This window comes from Xenopus laevis, chromosome 2S, assembly GCF_017654675.1.
Source record: "Xenopus laevis strain J_2021 chromosome 2S, Xenopus_laevis_v10.1, whole genome shotgun sequence".
In the NCBI taxonomy this organism is placed as follows: domain Eukaryota; kingdom Metazoa; phylum Chordata; class Amphibia; order Anura; family Pipidae; genus Xenopus; species Xenopus laevis.
In genome coordinates this window covers 25,337,123-25,354,240 of record NC_054374.1, presented here as the reverse complement: position 1 = coordinate 25,354,240, position 17,118 = coordinate 25,337,123, and the positions used below count along the sequence as shown (strand labels likewise).

General features: G+C 45.0%; 1 protein-coding gene across 1 annotated transcript in view; it reads right to left on the bottom strand.

Annotated features, from left to right (window-relative positions):
• arhgap31.S (Rho GTPase activating protein 31 S homeolog) overlaps nucleotides 1-9,163 on the bottom strand; it is a 68,703-nt gene extending 59,540 nt beyond the window's left edge. The window contains exon 1 of the mRNA XM_018248977.2: nucleotides 8,490-9,163. Coding sequence (XP_018104466.1) covers nucleotides 8,490-8,589 — 100 coding nt within the window. The 5' untranslated portion in view covers nucleotides 8,590-9,163. The remainder of the gene's footprint in view (nucleotides 1-8,489) is intronic.
• Nucleotides 9,164-17,118: the final 7,955 nt, after the last annotated feature.

The following is a 17,118-nucleotide window of genomic DNA, read 5'->3' as shown; positions in this document are numbered from 1 at the left end:
GGCCCCATAAAAGCCGTGACAAATTGGATCGTTCAGAGGCAGGTTGCATGTTTTCGGGAGGGATGAAAGCAGCTGCGCGGGGCTCATTATAGGTTGAGCAAGAATAAAAATAATCATTATTCTCGTGTCTCCTCCAGTCTCACTGGGATCAGCATGCAATACAATCACAATGAGATAACCTTTGCCTACAAATTGTATCTCAACTACCACTCCCATCACTCTCTACAGTTGGTTTACACTGTTGGTTATAGTTTATACGCTGAAGGTTACATGAAAGCAAGTCACCAATATTTATATAAAGCAGGACTTTCCATCCTGGGTTGCTTCAGCTGCAACTACCAGCACCACCTAAAGGGCTGTGCAACAATGATAGAAAGCATTAATGCCGCTATCTAGTCATTTTGGTCTACTCCATCTTTACCCACTGTCATGACCTATCCCACTAGCTCCATATTGTTCTACCAACTTCTATTGGCTCCCTCTTGTTCTCCTATCAACGTCTTGCCCTACTGTCTCCATCTTGGCCTGTTCTCTTCACCTTGCCCTACTCTTGGAATCATTTGCTATTGAAGCCATCTTGACCTACTGTTGCCGTCTTGCCCAGGTGTCTTCTTTGAGCTTACTGTCTGCATCTTACCCTACTGTTGATACCTTGTCCTACTGATGACACCATCCTTCCATCCTGGGGTGCTTCAGCTGCAACTACCAGCACCTACCAACAGTCAGATGCTACTAAAGGACCATCAGCTGAGCAACAATGATAGAAAGCATTACTGCCACTATCTAACCATCTTGGCCTACTAGTGTCATCTTGTACTACTGGCTCCATCTTTACCTACGGTTAATGTCCTATCCCACTAGCTCCATTTTGTTCTACTGTCAACATCTTTACCTACAGGCACCATCATGTTTTCATGCCAACTTCTTACCTTCTAGCTCCACCTTGCCCTATTGTCTCTATCTTGTCCTACTGTCTCCATATTGTCCTATTGTCTCCATCTTGCCCTACTTTCACCATATAATCCTACTGTCACCATCTTGTTCTAGTGTCTCCATCTTGCCCCACTGACCCAATTTTCTTGTACTGTCACCATCTTGCCCTACTGGCTCCATATTGTCCTACTATCTTTATTTTGCCTAGTGACTCCATCTTGTCCTACTGGCTCCATATTGTCCTACTATCTCCATATTGTCCTATTGTCTCCATCTTGCCCTACCTTCACCATATAATCCTACTGTCACCATCTTGTTCTAGTGTCTCCATCTTGCCCCACTGACCCAATTTTCTTGTACTGTCACCATCTTGCCCTACTGGCTCCATATTGTCCTACTATCTCTATTTTGCCTAGTGACTCCATCTTGTCCTACTGGCTCCATATTGTCCTTCTATCTCCATATTGTCCTATTGTCTCCATCTTGCCCTTCTTTCACCATATAATCCTACTGTCACCATCTTGTTCTAGTGTCTCCATCTTGCCCCACTGACCCAATCTTCTTGTACTGTCACCATCTTGTCCTACTGGCTCCATATTGTCCTACTATCTCCATCTTGCCTAGTGACTCCATCTTGCCCTACTGGCTCCATACTGTCCTTCTGTCTCCATCTTGTCCTATTGTCTCCATCTTGCTTTTATTTTTTACTGTATTTTTCAACAATTTCACTTGCCACAACAGTGGGCCCCAGTCTTTGTATGTACAGGTGCTAATATGCAGGGTCCCACTGCTGGGTGCAGGTTAGGTGCCTCTGCCTCCCCCAGCAAGAGCAAAGATGTCTGCACTCACAGAACTGATAAGCAAGAGAAAAGAATCAGAACATTAGATCCAAATGAAGCTCAATAGGAGAAACTTAGCCCAGCACCTGCAACTCTGATTGGTCAGTGAACAGTGATCATTCCAAGCGACTTCAAAGCCTGAGATTGTGTATCAGGAGCTAATGGGGATTAAGAACTCAAAGAGGGAGCAACAAGGAAAGACTGACTTCACCCATCAGCCAGACTCATGACGGAAACAGATGTTCTGTGCAACCACAGAGGCCCCACAGGTCCAACAGTGAGTAAAGCCCTAAGATCCAAGGAACGTCTCTGTTAACTTCTTCACTGCCAGACAGTTTGGCATTCCACTCCAAGTGCAGCTGTAATGTCCTCCACAGCCTCATTTTAGCATGTATCATTTCTAGCCACAAATCCATTTGTTTGATGATCTCATCAAGCTGTGCATGATGTCATCAACCTAACGCATTGCTAAATAATTAACATCAGCCTAATTGCAAAGGTCCCTTCAATGAGTTGGTAGCTGGGCTGACTGCAGCCATAAATTTGATGTAAGCCACACTTTCCATATGGTTTTCCTTTTCCACTAGCGGGACCCACCTTAAAAACAGCATTGACCTCTATGCCAACTGCATTGGCAATTTAGCACCAACAGCCACAGAGGATGCAGGGAGTTGTAGTTTCGCAGCAGGAGATGGTTCACAGATCCAACATAACCTTAATATACCAATACAAATGTATCCTTTCCGCATTTTCAGATTCACGCCAAACTTTATGGGTTTTCCACTTGTGAAAAGAAAAAAGTGACTTCACATGGGGGGGGGGACATCCGACTGAACACTGGGTGTAACTCCCTGCTGGAAGCCATTTCCATGTTCCTCTGCCAAATGTCTATTTGTAGCAGTACAACAATAAAATATGAAGGCAGAGTCGCAAGTCCATGTGCGCACCCAGAGCTGTGGTTTTATACAAATCCACTTACATCAGTCACATTCTCGTTTAGAGCTGGGAAACTGCTTTACAGTTGCAATTTGTCCCATAGCAAAGAATCATTCTCTAATATAAGTATACAGCACAGGACATATTATATTCTTACATAATTTAAAAAGTGCTCCTGTTACAAGGAATGCTGAGTCACACTCATGTATTATAAGGGATAATGTACCCCCTACTGTAAATGATAAGGATATTAGAAGTCACTGAGGAGTTCGGTGACCATTTAAAGGCACAAGGCTGCAGGCTGAGTTATACAGGGAACTCTGAGTATCACTCATGTATTGTAAGGGATAATGTACCCCCTACTGTAAATGAGAAGGATATTAGAAGTCACTGAGGGCTTCTGTGACCATATAAAGGCACAAGGCTGCAGGCTGAGTTATACAGGGAACTCTGAGTATCACTCATGTATTATAAGGGATAATGTACCCCCTACTGTAAATGATAAGGATATTCTAAAGAGGACTTTCATGCAAGGAAACAAACTGCATTGCTGAGTAAGATAACAAATTCCCTGATCTCTGTTGCAATAACTCTGGATACAGTAAAAGCCACAATAGAAATCAGTTTAATTGATATGGAACCCATTTATAATATTGATCACCAAATTGTTCATGTAATCTCCTTCCTGCGAGGCACCAGTGATTGATTGTAAAGCCAGTGTTTATGCTCTCGTGCACTAAAGGTTCTACCCCTGGGACCATTAATCACTGAATAGCATCAGTTCCGTCTCCCAGTTAAATGCACACAATTCTGCTGCAGCTCATACAGAAGATGCTGATCCAAAGTAAAGAATGAAATATACAGGTAATGTCCTATAAATCAGACTCGGCGCTGTTTTTAGTGGCATCTGGGTCCTTGAAGTGCCCTTAACTGTAAGTTGCTTAAAGGGTTGTTCACCTTTGACTTAAATGTTAGTCTGATGTAGAGAGGGATATTCTGAGACAATTTGCAATTGGTTTTTATTTTTTTTTATTTATGGGTTTGCATTGATTTGAATAAGAGGCTGGAATATGAATAGGAGAGGCCTGAATAAAAAGTTGAGAAATAAAAAGTAGCAATAACAATAAATGTGTAGCCTTACAGAGCATTTGTTTTTTAGAATGGGGGTCAGTGACCCCTATTTGAAAGCTGGAAAAAATCTGAAGAAAAAGGAAAGTCATTTAAAAACTTTTAATAATAAATAATATAGACCAATTGAAAAGTTGCTTAGAATCAGTCATTCTATAACAAATTAAAAGTTATCTGAAAGGTTAACTACCCCTTTAAGCTGTGTTATAGAATGGCCATTTCTAAAAAACAACAATTTAATCGGCCTTCATTTTTTTTTTCTTATAGTTTTTGAATTATTTGCCTTCTTCTTCTGACTCTTCTCAGCTTTCAGATGGGGGTCACTGACCCCATCTAAAAAACAAATGCTCTGTAATCGGCCTTCTTTTTTTTTTCTTATAGTTTTTGAATTATTTGCCTTCTTCTTCTGACTCTTCTCAGCTTTCAGATGGGGGTCACTGACCCCATCTAAAAAACAAATGCTCTGTAAGGCTACAAATGTATTGTTATTCCTACTTTTTATTTCTAATCGTTCTACCCAGACCCTCCCTTATTCATATTCCAGGTTCTTTTTTTTAAACCCATACAAGGTTGCTAGGGTAATTTGGACCCTAGCAACCAGAAATTGCAAACAGGAGAGCTGCTGAATAAAAAGCTAAATAACTCAAAAACTACAAATAATAAGAAATGAAAACCAATTGCAAATTGTCTCAAAATTTGCCTCTGTACATCATACTAAAATTGAACTCATGTATGGAGCCAAACTAAGAGGCTGGCCCAGAATTATTCAGATGTATATAGGGTCAGGATTGCATGGGTCTGTTGAAGAGGTACAAGGTGCACAGGCATTGCCTATACGCAAGAGAGTGTATTTCCATGAATAGGGACCTTACTCCCTAGTTTACTGGGCATGATGGGAAGGAAACAGTGCAAAGAGCAGCAGGTGGGAGACAGATGGGCCCAGTGATATTCCTGAATACACTGTCCGTGCGTCTTGTCCAAGGCTGCTACATATGGAAACTATTACCCCAAATTCCTTCTGCTATTTGCCTTTCCCCCATGGCTGCTGTCATCTGCACAGAAGAAAGTAAGAGTCTAGGAACCAGCACATTAATACACATTCTCCACCCTGGCTGCACCTTTATGGAGAATATAAAATAATGGCTACAACCACCAGGAAAACCATACGAATGGCAGGAGTCACGCAAGACTCAGGATGGGGCTATTATATGGGCAAATGTGTCCCTCGGCCCTTGGTCGACACTGGGAGTTGTGGTTCTGCAGCAGATTATGGTTGTAGTTTGTAGACTCTTTCTTAGGGCCGGGCCAAGGTATTTTTGCACCCTAGGCAAGGGCTTCAATCAGTGCCCACCCACCCAGTCCTGCATTACCATTTCCCACCTTACCAGTCATATAGTCCCCTGTACCTGTGCCAGCACCTATCATATTGCCTCCATTTGTACTAATGCCAATGGCAGTCAATCCCTCAGATTGCCCCCAGGCCCCAATCTGTACCTGTGCCAGCATAAGCCAAAACATCCATCATATTTTTACCCCCAATCTGTACCTATGCCAGCGGCAACCAAAAGAATCCATCATATTGCCTCCATTTGTACTAATGCCAATGGCAGTCAATCCCTCAGATTGCCCCCAGGCCCCAATTTGTATCTGTTCCAGCAGTAGCCAAAAATCCATCATATTGCCCTCAAACATCTGTGTACCTGTGCCAGCAGCCACCATATTGCCCCATGTACCTGAGCCAGCAGCAGCCAATCCCTTATATTGCCCCCAATCTGTACCTGTGCCAGCATCAGCCAATATCCATCATACCATCTGTTTACCTGTGCAACTAGCAGCCAAGATATTGCCCACAAATATGTACCTATGCCAGCAGCTAAAAGGGAGCTGGGGAGTGATTCTGTCTGGAACAGGGGGTTTATAAAGTTGAAAAACTATTAAAGGCCAAGCAAATCAGGGTTTAAAAAAGAAAGAAAAAACTGATGAAACATTGCATTGAATAGGTTTCTCACAGCACTTACCTTGCAACACTTACCTCTTTGTGAGCTTAACCTGCACCCTGAGCTGTGATAGGCTGGTGATAATGATTACCTTTGCATTTCAGCCTATCAGAACCTCAAATAATCAGCCCATCAGACATGAAGGACATTAATGTAACAGTTACTCTGCTATAGTTTCAGGGGTACCCAGGGCACAAATAAGCTCTCACCCCAAATCTCCCCCTAACTGACCTTCAGGCTGGGCCCCTGACCCTGCACACTGGTTGGGTGAAGAAGTATTAGGTTACATTCCAAGCAGTTTGGGGTAGTTAAAGGGTCCCGCACTGGGGCAAAGGGGAGAGAGACACAGACTGGATCAGCAGCTTCAAAAAATTCTATCATATTGAATTAGATCTGTTCCATTGGAACTAGTAATGCATCCTCTGAAAGGGGGTCAAATTTGTCCAATATCTGGCCAGGAACAAATCATCAGATCACTCCCAGGGTGCCCATTACTGGTAACGGTCCACGTGCCTGGAGATCACCAAATAAGTGAATCTTTACTTCTCCACGTTAACTCAGGAAGTCAGAATAGGCCATGGAGTGTAAAACTGAACAGATACTCTAGTTAGTGATGTACATGAATTATCAAATATATGGGCCCTGCTACTCTCTGTCCAAGTAAAGGAAAAACAAAAGGCAGTGAAAATGAGGATATTCAGGAGTAGGAATGTGAGTACAGAATTCCTACAGCCTATCAGGTTCATCCCAAGCTCTAATTATCTGCCCCCCACAGAAACTGTAATTACTGTCCCATGCACAGCCTTAGAATAACAACGCAGCCTCAGGTGTGATGGTGGGAGGATGCTGGGAGTTGTTCTGTATTACACATAGTCACATATAGATGAGGTTGCAAACAAATGTCAATGACATTCAGCCTTCAAATCCTTATAGGTGATCCAAGGGAGAGGCCAAACATAACCCAGTGTTTGGACTGTATTGTGAAGGTTCTACCACTGTTCTTCAGTTTATTTCTCTCTCTTCTGAACTACAACTCTCATATGCCATTGGGGTATGTATGACGCTGACCTGTTAATTACCTAGTACACCTGGGGTGCTGGGAGAGCTAGATATACTGGCCTTATTTTCTATATCCTTCTCCAAAAAGAGTGGGTGAGGGTTAGTGGAAAGCCCAGCAGCAGGAGAAGGTGTGGCTAAATTGAGGAGGGCATGGCTAAATGAATGGGTGTGGCTAAATAGAGGAAGGTGTGGCTCCATGTGAATAGAATTTAGAGGAATTGGCTCATGATGGTGGTAGAAAGTGTAGTTTAGTAGAGGATGCTCCTCAGAGGTAGGAGAAGGTTTGGCTTGATAGTAGGGGAATTTTGCAGTTGGTGGAAGTAAAAGGTGTGGCTTAAATGCAAGAAAAGGTTCCCAAGGTAAACACTGAAAAGGGGACCTAGGTGCCACTGAGGCAACCATACATGGGTGGCTAAAGGCTGCATATATTGGGCCTCTGACATTGCCAAAGGTTAGCACCTGCCTCCCTTGTGATCTAGTTGTTACCTGGTAAAGCCCCCTGCATGTAGATTATTATGAAGTTAGTATGGCAGTCCCAACCAAAATTCTCTACTTGCCAGTGCTGAGTCCCTAAGTAATCCCTATACCCAAGTACAACCCTATTGGCTGAGATGCTGCTTTCAGACTGCTCAGAACAAGCACTGATCTGCTTCAGTAGAAATGTCAGCATCTCACATCCAGTACTAACTGTCAGTTTTACATGCCATGCACCTATACACATATCAATCATTCTCAGCATCTCCCAAATCTCATAAAGACATATTAATCAGCTTTGCCAATCTGTGCCACACCAACCAAGTACTGTCCTGTCTTCAACAGCAACACAACCAGCCGTGTTTTTTTTTTAACCCTACCCGCACGCTGTAAGTAAAATATTCCTATAATCCAGGAGGGTATGCGGTGGTGTAAACTATTGGTGGCTGCAAGGTTAACACACTATAACCTTATCCACCTTCCAAATCTGATGTTTCTTAAACTTTCCACCTATCTGGTATTCATAGGGTAGTTTTGAATCCCGGCAGCCCAGTGCTGAAGGGGTTAAGACACCCAGGCTCCCCTTACAAGCAGCACTTCAGAGCTCACAGAACACACTTGTGCAGTTAATTCACATCAGATGCTCCTGGCAGAGGACTGGGCAGAGCAAACTGGCCAGGACTTAACCCTTTCTTGCCCACAGGTCGCCCTTTTAGTCGCCGGAGGGGTTTCCTGCCCAGCTGGAGCCTCGAAATATTTCAGCCATGTAACAACCTGGTCATATTGATATAAATACTTTCCTTTTGCAACAAGTGACCCAGTGAGAAGTGAATATGGGCAGTGATACAATGATACAATCACAGCCAAACTGCCCCAGTTCTATAAGGAGAAGCGTCACACATAGGGTTAAGGGGTATATTCAATCATAATATGATAATTACCATTGCCAGACTGTGCGTCTGACCACTACTATATTGTCCAGTAGTCTGTACAGTACAGTGATTGGGCCACAGGGGCAGAATGGATATTTAGCAGCAGTAGTGGTATAAGTAACAGCAGGATTATAATGGGGTAAAATCCCTACTCTCCCCCCCTCACTCTCCCCTATAAAGTAGGCACTTACCATCCTGCCCAGAGCTCTCCAGGTACTCCGTTAGATCACAGCCAAATGCACCAATGGAGCCTTTCTTCTTAAATTTCGTCTTAGCTCCCTTGTTCTTCATGAGTTGGTCCAGAGAGGGAGAACCCTCCCCCTCCCTCTCCAAGTTAAAAAGTGAATTAAATCAGATAAATCCTCTTGGGCAACAGAGGGGCACCAGGAGCCTCGCCCTCAGGGGTTTGCAGGGAACATCGGGTGTCCTAGAGAGTCCAAGGCAGCCCATGGAAATCCAGGCAGCTCCAGTGAAGTTCAGCTGTCAGTGAGCTGGGGAGGGGGCAGGCAGATAGGAAAGGATCTAGGAGGGGTGGGAGAAGTTCTAGGTGACCCAGTGACAGATAGTTTAGGGCTGGGGAGGACATCACCTCCAAAGGGAAGACTCCAGAGGGAAGACGGCTCAATGTGCCACCTAAGCAGCAGCAGAAGTAGCAGCAGTCAAAAAAGCAATGAAGGGAGGACAGCTTCTCCTACACAGGGATCCCTGACACCCAGCCTGACACCCAGCCTGACACCCAGCTAAACATGTCCCAAACTCCCACTGTCTGCAAAGGACCTTTTTTTTGGGCCCTATCTGTTTTTTCTCTCTTTCCTCCTTTTCTTACAAATCACTGGGTTATTCAGCTCAGGAAATGCTGTTAAGGAAATGAGGAAGGAGGGGGGTGAGGAGCTTGTTTTTTTGGCAGGGAGTATCAGGGGGTGGGGGGAGGAGAGAGGAGCCCTGGCATGCAGCAGATAACGGGACAGGCAGGAGGAATGCTGTGGCCCTACTGGGGCAGTGAAAGAAACTTCCTATGTCTATGGGGGGAGAAGGGAAAAACTCACAGGAAGAAGCAAAGGTTTCCTGGGGAGATAGGGGCAGAGGGCACATTGTAGGGGGGTTGGATTTAGGGGGCACCCAGTCTTTAGGGATTGGATTTAGGGGGCACCCAGTATTTAGGGATTGATTTAGGGGGCATGCAGTGTTTAGTGGTTGGATTTAGGGTGCGCCAAGTGTCTAAGTATTGGATTGGGGGGCACCGAGTGTTTAGGGATTGGATTTAGGGGGGACCCAATGTTTGGGGATTGGATTTAGGGGGCACCCAGAGTTTGTGGCTTGGATATAGGGGGCACCCAGTGTTTGGGGACTGGATTTAGGGGGCACCCAGTGTTTAGGGATTGGATTTAGGGGGCACCCCATGTTTGGGGACTGGATTTAGGGGGCACCCAGAGTTTGGGACTTGGATTTAGGGGGCACCCAGTATTTAGAGATTGGATTTAGAGGGCACCCAGTGTTTGGGGATTGGATTTAGGGGGCACCCCGTGTTTGGGGACTGGATTTAGGGGGCACCCAGAGTTTGGGACTTGGATTTAGGGGGCACCCAGTATTTAGAGATTGGATTTAGAGGGCACCCAGTGTTTGGGGATTGGATTTAGGGGATTGGATTTAGGGAACACTAAATCCAAACACTAATTTGATTTAGGGGGCACCCAGTGTTTGTGGATTGGATTTAGTGGGAACCCAGTGTTTGGGGATTGATTTAGGGGGCACCCAGTGTTTAGGGATTGATTTAGGGGGCACCCAGTGTTTAGTGGTTGGATTTAGGGTGCACTGAGTGTCTAGATATTGGATTGGGGGCACCCAGTGTTTAGGGATTAGATTTAGGGGGCACCCAGTGTTTGGGGATTGGGTTTAGGGGGCACCCAGTGTTTGGGGACTGGATTTAGGGGGCACCCAGAGTTTGGGGATTGGATTTAGGGGGCACCCAGTGTTTAGGGATTGGATTTAGGGGTCACCCAGTGTTTGGGGATTGATTTAGGGGGCACCCAGTGTTTAGGAATTGATTTAGGGGGCACCCAGTGTTTAGTGGTTGGATTTATGGTGCACCGAGTGTCTAGATATTGGATTGGGAGGCACCCAGTGTTTATAGATTCGATTTAGGGGGCACCCAGTGTTTGGGGATTGGGTTTAGGGGGCACCCAGTGTTTGGGGACTGGATTTAGGGGGCACCCAGAGTTTGGGGATTGGATTTAGGGGGCACCCAGTGTTTAGGGATTGGATTTAGGGGGCACCCAGTGTTTAGGGATTGGATTTAGGGGGCACCCAGTGTTTGGGAACTGGATTTATGGGGCACCCAGAGTTTGGTGCTTGGATTTAGGGGGCACCCAGTGTTTAGGGATTGGATTTAGAAGGCACCCAGTGTTTTTGGATTGGATTTAGTGGGCACCCAGTGTTTGGGGATTGATTTAGGGGGCACCCAGTGTTTAGGGATTGATTTAGGGGGCACCCAGTGTTTGGGATTGGGGATTGGATTTAGGGGATTGGATTTAGGGAAAACTAAATCCAATCCCCAAACACTGGGTGCCCTCTAAATCCAATCCCCTGAATGCACCCAGTGTTTAGGAATTTGATTTAGGGGGCACCCAGTGTTTGTGTATTGGATTTTGTGGGCACCCAGTGTTAAGGAATTGATTTAGGGGGCACCCAGTGTTTAGGAATTGATTTAGGGGGCACCCAGTGTTTAGGAATTGGATTTAGGCTGGTTGTAGCAGAAAGGCATTTGGCCTGGGCTTGACCCTTCAAAGTCAAGGTTACTAAAAGTACAATTTATTAAATGTCTTTTAAAGGTCCTCTTGAACTACAAATCCCAGAATCCCCTGACAGCCTGAATCTATCCTCTGCCTGCCTGGATCCTTCAGCAGGGAAAAAAGTAGCTAAATGTTTTTAAATGGTCTTGTTTCACTAGAAATCCCTGAATTCCCTGACAGCCTGCATCTATCATCTGTCTGACACAGGTAGAAACAACATATCCAGCAGCTGCTGGGGGGTGGGGGGCAATGTAGGGGTCCCAACAGGGGCGAGTCCTAACTGGTTTGAAATGTCAACATTCAACTGTAGGGTTGCCGCCTCTCATCTTTAAATGCCAGACATAATAACTGCATCCAGTATTTAATTAGTATTTAATTAAGATGCTCGGTGCAGACTGTGCTGCTTTCTAAGCAGCCATGAAGTATGAATCGAAATGGATTGTAAGTTTCCCTTTCAGCATGTACATGTTATGTAAATATAGGTACTCTTCTACTACAACTACCAGCTGTTGACAGGGGAGTGTTGGGGTTGGTTGTAGTTCAACCACTTCTGGAGGATTTCAGGTGACTAAACCCCGTGTGGCTGCTTTTATTGTCACAAGGGTAGCAATGCAGCTTTAAAAACTAGGGTAGAGCCCCCCGGATGACACACCCTGACCTGCAAGCCACATTTGTGCCCTCTAGAGCCCTCGACAAAAGAACTTCCGGTTGCCCATAGACTTTAATGGATCTGTGGTATCTCTTTACCCCACACACTGGAGTCAGTTGTTGCAGGCAGTCATGGAGTTAATTTTCTGAGTTGCTGTGAAGCCAAAATGTCAAAGAAAACAGATGGGAAAGTAAAAAAGGACAAAACCGCCTATTGATGCCCAAAAATAGCAGCGAACCCAAAAACTCTGGTGACAAACAAGCGCTTCTGTCCTGAAGGAAATGGAAAGTCACTGTCCTGGCTCTGTTCTGTTTAACATGGAAAATATTTGTTTTCCCCCAAAAAAAACTTTAAATCTGTGAATCCTGTGAAATTATGTAAAATAAAGTCATTCTTCTTGTGGTCAAAATGCCCTCCTATCATTTCTGCAAATGATATTACTCCTAATGAGCAGGCCAGATCATTGTGTGCCCAGAACATTCCTCCTCTGGGAATATCTGTTGATATGTTTGAGTGGGAGCTGCCATATCAATTCCTGTTGCCATATTGTTTCCCTTAGATACAGTACAGAACATTTACACACAGACACACACACACGGCATGGGGCAATTGAATACAGCCAATGGCTGTACAAGGCAATGATGCTGTAAATATAGCAATATAGTGGGAATAGGAATATATTGATGGGAATGAGTTAGGCTGGTTCGGGGGAGTGCTGGTGCTATGGTGGGTAAGTTTCACTGGGTTTTCAGGGAAATTAATGGTTCAGGGATCTGTACATGCCAAATGTAGGCCCTCTTGTCCTACAATCCTCACATTGTCATATTTTCTCACTCTTATCTTTTAGTTTCCATTACCCTGCTGTCTCCATTTTGCCCAAGTTTCTCAGTGTTGCCCTACTGTCTCCATCTTGCCCCACTGTCTCCATCTTGCAGCACTGTCTCCTTCCTGCCCTACTGTCTCCATCTTGCAGCACTGTCTCCTTCCTGCCCTACTGTCTCCATCTTGCCCTACTGTCTTCATCTTGCCCCACTGTCTCCATCTTGCTCTACTCTCTTAACCTTCTCCTAATCTCTTCATCTTGCCCTACTGTCTCTCCAGCTTACCTTACTATCTGCATCTTGCCCTTCTCTCTCAAACTTCTTCCACTGTCTCTCCATCTTGTGCTACTGTCTACATCTTGTCATACTACTTCCAATTTGTTCTACAGTCTCCATCTTACCCTACCATACCCATCTTGTCCTACTGTCTCCACATTGCCCTGCTCACTCTTGTCCTATAGTTTCCATATTAGCCTACTATTTTCATCTTGTTCTAAGCTAGCTTTCTATCTTGTCCTACTGTCTCCACCTCATCCAACTGTCTCCATCTTACCCTATTGTCTCCATTGTGTCCCACTCTAGCCTACTATTTCCATCATTATCTCTAAAGTAGTGATCCCCAACCAGTGGCTTGTGAGCAACATGTTGCTTTCCAACACCTTGGATGTTGCTCCCAGTGATCTTCAAGCAGGTGCATATATTTGAATTCTTGGCTTAATGGCAAGCTTTAGTTGCATAAAAACCACGTGTACTGTCAAACAGAGTTTCCTGTTGGCTGCAAGTCAACATAGAAGCTATCAATGCCCAATCACAACCCTTATTTGTAACCCCAGGAACTTTTTACATGCTTATGTTGCTCTCCAACATTATTTTACATTTGAATGTGGCTCACAGGTAAAAAAGGTTGGGGACCCCTGATCTAAAGTCTCTATATCACCTTGCTCTCTCACTTTTGTCCTATAGTTTCCATATTACCCTACCGTCTCCATCTTGCCATAGTCTTTCCAACTTGTCCAACTATTATTGCCCTGCTACTGCTATCTCAGTTTTCTCCTAAAGTTTCCAAATTGTTCTACTGTCTCCATGTTACCAAGCTTGTCCTGGTGCCACAGATGACACAGGCGTTATAGAATCATTTGGTTCAAAGCCCATTGTGTGTGTATAAAAGCCCAACATATTAAACATTGAATATACTATAAAATATTGGTCTCTCTGTCCCTCTCTTCCTGGTGTCCAGTCCATTTGCAGGGAAGCTTCAACCCCAGTTCTCCTCCCCTCACCCTGTGCATCCCGTATGGACTGTCTCTGGCATTTGGCTTCACAATAAAAGAATTCAAAATAAGAGAAAGGGAAATTGTAACCAGCTGCCTGTGTCTATCTCTCTGCATGTGGCCTCTCCATGGTTATTTCGCAAGGTCTTAGGCATCTGCTAACAGGGACCAACAGCAATGAGCAGAAATCTACCAATTGTGTGTGGCTGTAGGGGGAATCTGTCACATTTTCTCTAGTATATTGTTTAGTAAAGTGGAGTGTCTTAGCAGCGGTACTGCCCTACTTTATGGCTGAGATTCTAGCTATCTGTATATTAACAGAATGTTCTGTCCAAATGGCTGCACAGATTCTATCTGATCCCCATTGGAATCTGCAGTCCTGCCCTGCTTTATGGCAGTTAAGATTCTAGCTATCTGTATAACAGAGCATGTGTAATTAAAGGGTATATAAATAAATATGTCACTCAAGTGAATGTGCCTTAGGACACACAAGGGTTATAGTATATGTGAGGCACAAGCATGGGCTGCTGGGGGTGACAAAGCAATGATGTTTGTTCAAGTTCAGGATAATCGCCTCCTTGAGCCTCCCCAAGATGCTCCATGTCCCTGTGTATGTTTCAGTGATTTGTTTCTTGTCCGGAAAGGAACATTGGGCCTCTATTAAACAAAACCTCATCCAAAACACAGAGGCTTTTATTTGGAAAGTTTCCGGCTGGAGTAAAGGGCTCCTATGTGCAGGCTCAGTGCATTGCTCAGCAGCAGGGGACGTGGCTCTGTCAGTGAGACGTCGGCAAACACAGGCCGGCTTCACTCCCCTTCCTTATAGCAGCAATTCCTCCATGTTTTCTTTACCCTCACGGGCGAATTAAAGCCGATCCTTTCCTCTGACAGAGCGTTTCACTGACCAACTTTCCAAAGTTAAAAACTGGCCATTGAGTTAGTGCAGAAATGTCATAATGAAATGTCAATAGGATTTTTAATAGGATTATGTTGTTGTGTTATTGCACTTTTATTATAAACCGATATAACTGGTGGTTTTCCTTTTTCTGCCTCGTCTATATCTTCTTATCTCTCCAGTTAGACCTCTTAGGGCCACAATACAGGGGCACAATTGGAACAGGCCCAAACTGACAATCTGTGAGTTCTGGCAAATGCCAGAGGGGCTGCTGTAAGATGCCATTGACAGTCACTGTGGAGTGGGCTGGTGGGGGGCTGGTTGGGCCTCTGTGTATTTAAAATGCCAGGGCCTATTTTGAGTCCTAGTCCAGACCTAAATGGGAAGCTTTACTGGCTGGCAGCAATGGGTTTCTGGTTGTGATATTATCTGCAAGGAGCTTACAGAGGAGTGGGCAGATCCATGTTATAGCCTCCCCCCCCTCCTGTGAGAAAGTGGGTAACTTTTTACCCCATGCCAGTTTTGCTTTTCTCTAAAGAAGAATCCAGGCCAGAGTACTATGCTACAGAGACAGAGGTAGCCACCCCAGGCCCAATCCAGTGAGCCATTGTTTCCTATAGACCCGTGCTTGACTGCCCCACCACCAAAGGGGGAACAAGTATGTAAATGAGCGGTGGAATCTGGGCAAGAGTGATTTTGGACTAGGGGTTGGCAAAAGAGGCATGTGTCTAGGTCGTACCCACCCTCCTTGTCAACTCATTTGTGCATGTGTACAGGGGGCATAGTGCCAGGCTGCCTATGGTGCCCAAATGGCTTGGCCTGGCATTGTTTTAGCCCACGGGGGGTCACAAATTGACAACCCCAATATGTTTTAATTTCCTTGTCCTTTAGCCAGCTTACATTACAGGATTGTATGTGGTGAACTTCTTTGTGCCACACAGTCAGGGTCGGGCTTGCATTGCATTAAGAAAGACCATATTATTTTAAGCAACTTCCCAATCTCTATTCATTCCTCATTTTTCATTGGTTTTATAGTTGGGTGTCAGTGTTATTGCTATTCAATGCAGCGTCTGTCTGTCTCTTTCTGTTCTCTGGGTCTGACTTTTGAAACAATGTAGCAGAGGTCAATTCTCCTCCAGGTTTGTTAATCAGCTGGCGTCTACTACACCCCTGCCTCAAACCTGCTCCCTTTTTGGACTTTGGTGTAAGGGCAGCCCATGTCCATGTTGGCTTAGCCTGGCACATCTCCTTACTGTTCTCAGTTGGACGGCACCTCCAGTAACAATGGGATGTTGTTTAGGTCTTGGCTTCCCCCTCTGGCCTTCTCTCTTTGGTGACCCCTCCTGGGCCTGCACTCTGCACAGCTCTGCAGCCTTTTCCTGGCGCTGCACCAAGCAATTCTTTCACGTCGCATTGTTCATCAGGAAACAAACAAGGAACAAGGCATTGGGTGGGCACTGGTGGACATTTAAAAATAGCCCCTCTCTCCTTCCCTGTCCCCTCCCTCTGGCCCTGGAGAGAAGCCGGGGCTCGCGTTGTCCTGTCCTTCCCTGCTGATAACATATCAGCGTCTTCTGGTTGTCTGTTTCCAGGTGCCCGACTCGCCGGGTTACACCCAGAACCCCCCTAATAAGGCGGCCAAGCCACCAGCCACAAAGATGGAGCAGATAAAGGAAACTTTCAATATAGTAAATTGTTTTGTTATAAAAGTTTTGTATTTTTATTGTACTTTATGCACAGATGTTTACTTTGAGGGCCTACAGCCACTGTTCTGTTACAAAATCCCTTGAAGTTATGATCCAGCAGCCCAAACCACTATCTCGATGGCAGGTATTGGGCCCTTAGATACGAATCGCTACAAAACTGCTGTTGGAAATAGAGCAGCACCAGGATTTCTGCCTTTGCCGAGAAGAACTGGAACAACCTTGTATAGTAGGGCACGATGGAGATAAAAGGACATGGCAGTGATAGTAGGGAAGGATAGCAATAGAAGGGCAAGATGGAAACAGTAGAGCAAGATGGAGACAGTAAGAGAAAGTGAAGACATTAAGGTAAGATGGTGACAGATAGGTAAAGTAGGGCAAGATGGTGACAGTAGAGCAAGTTAGAGATAGTAGGGCCAGATGGCAACAGTAAGACAATGTGAAGACATTACGGCAAGGTGGAGACAGTAGGGCAAGATGGAGACAGTAGGGCAAGATAGGGATAGTAGGCCAAGATTGGCAAGATGGTGGTAGTAGGGCAAGATTAAGACAATATGGCAAGATGGTGGCAGTAGGCCAAGATGGAGACAGTCGGGCTAGATGGTAACTGTAGGACAAGATAGGGACAGTAGGGCAAGATGGTGACAGTAGGGTAAGATAGGGACAGTAGGCCAAGATGGGGACAGTAAGAC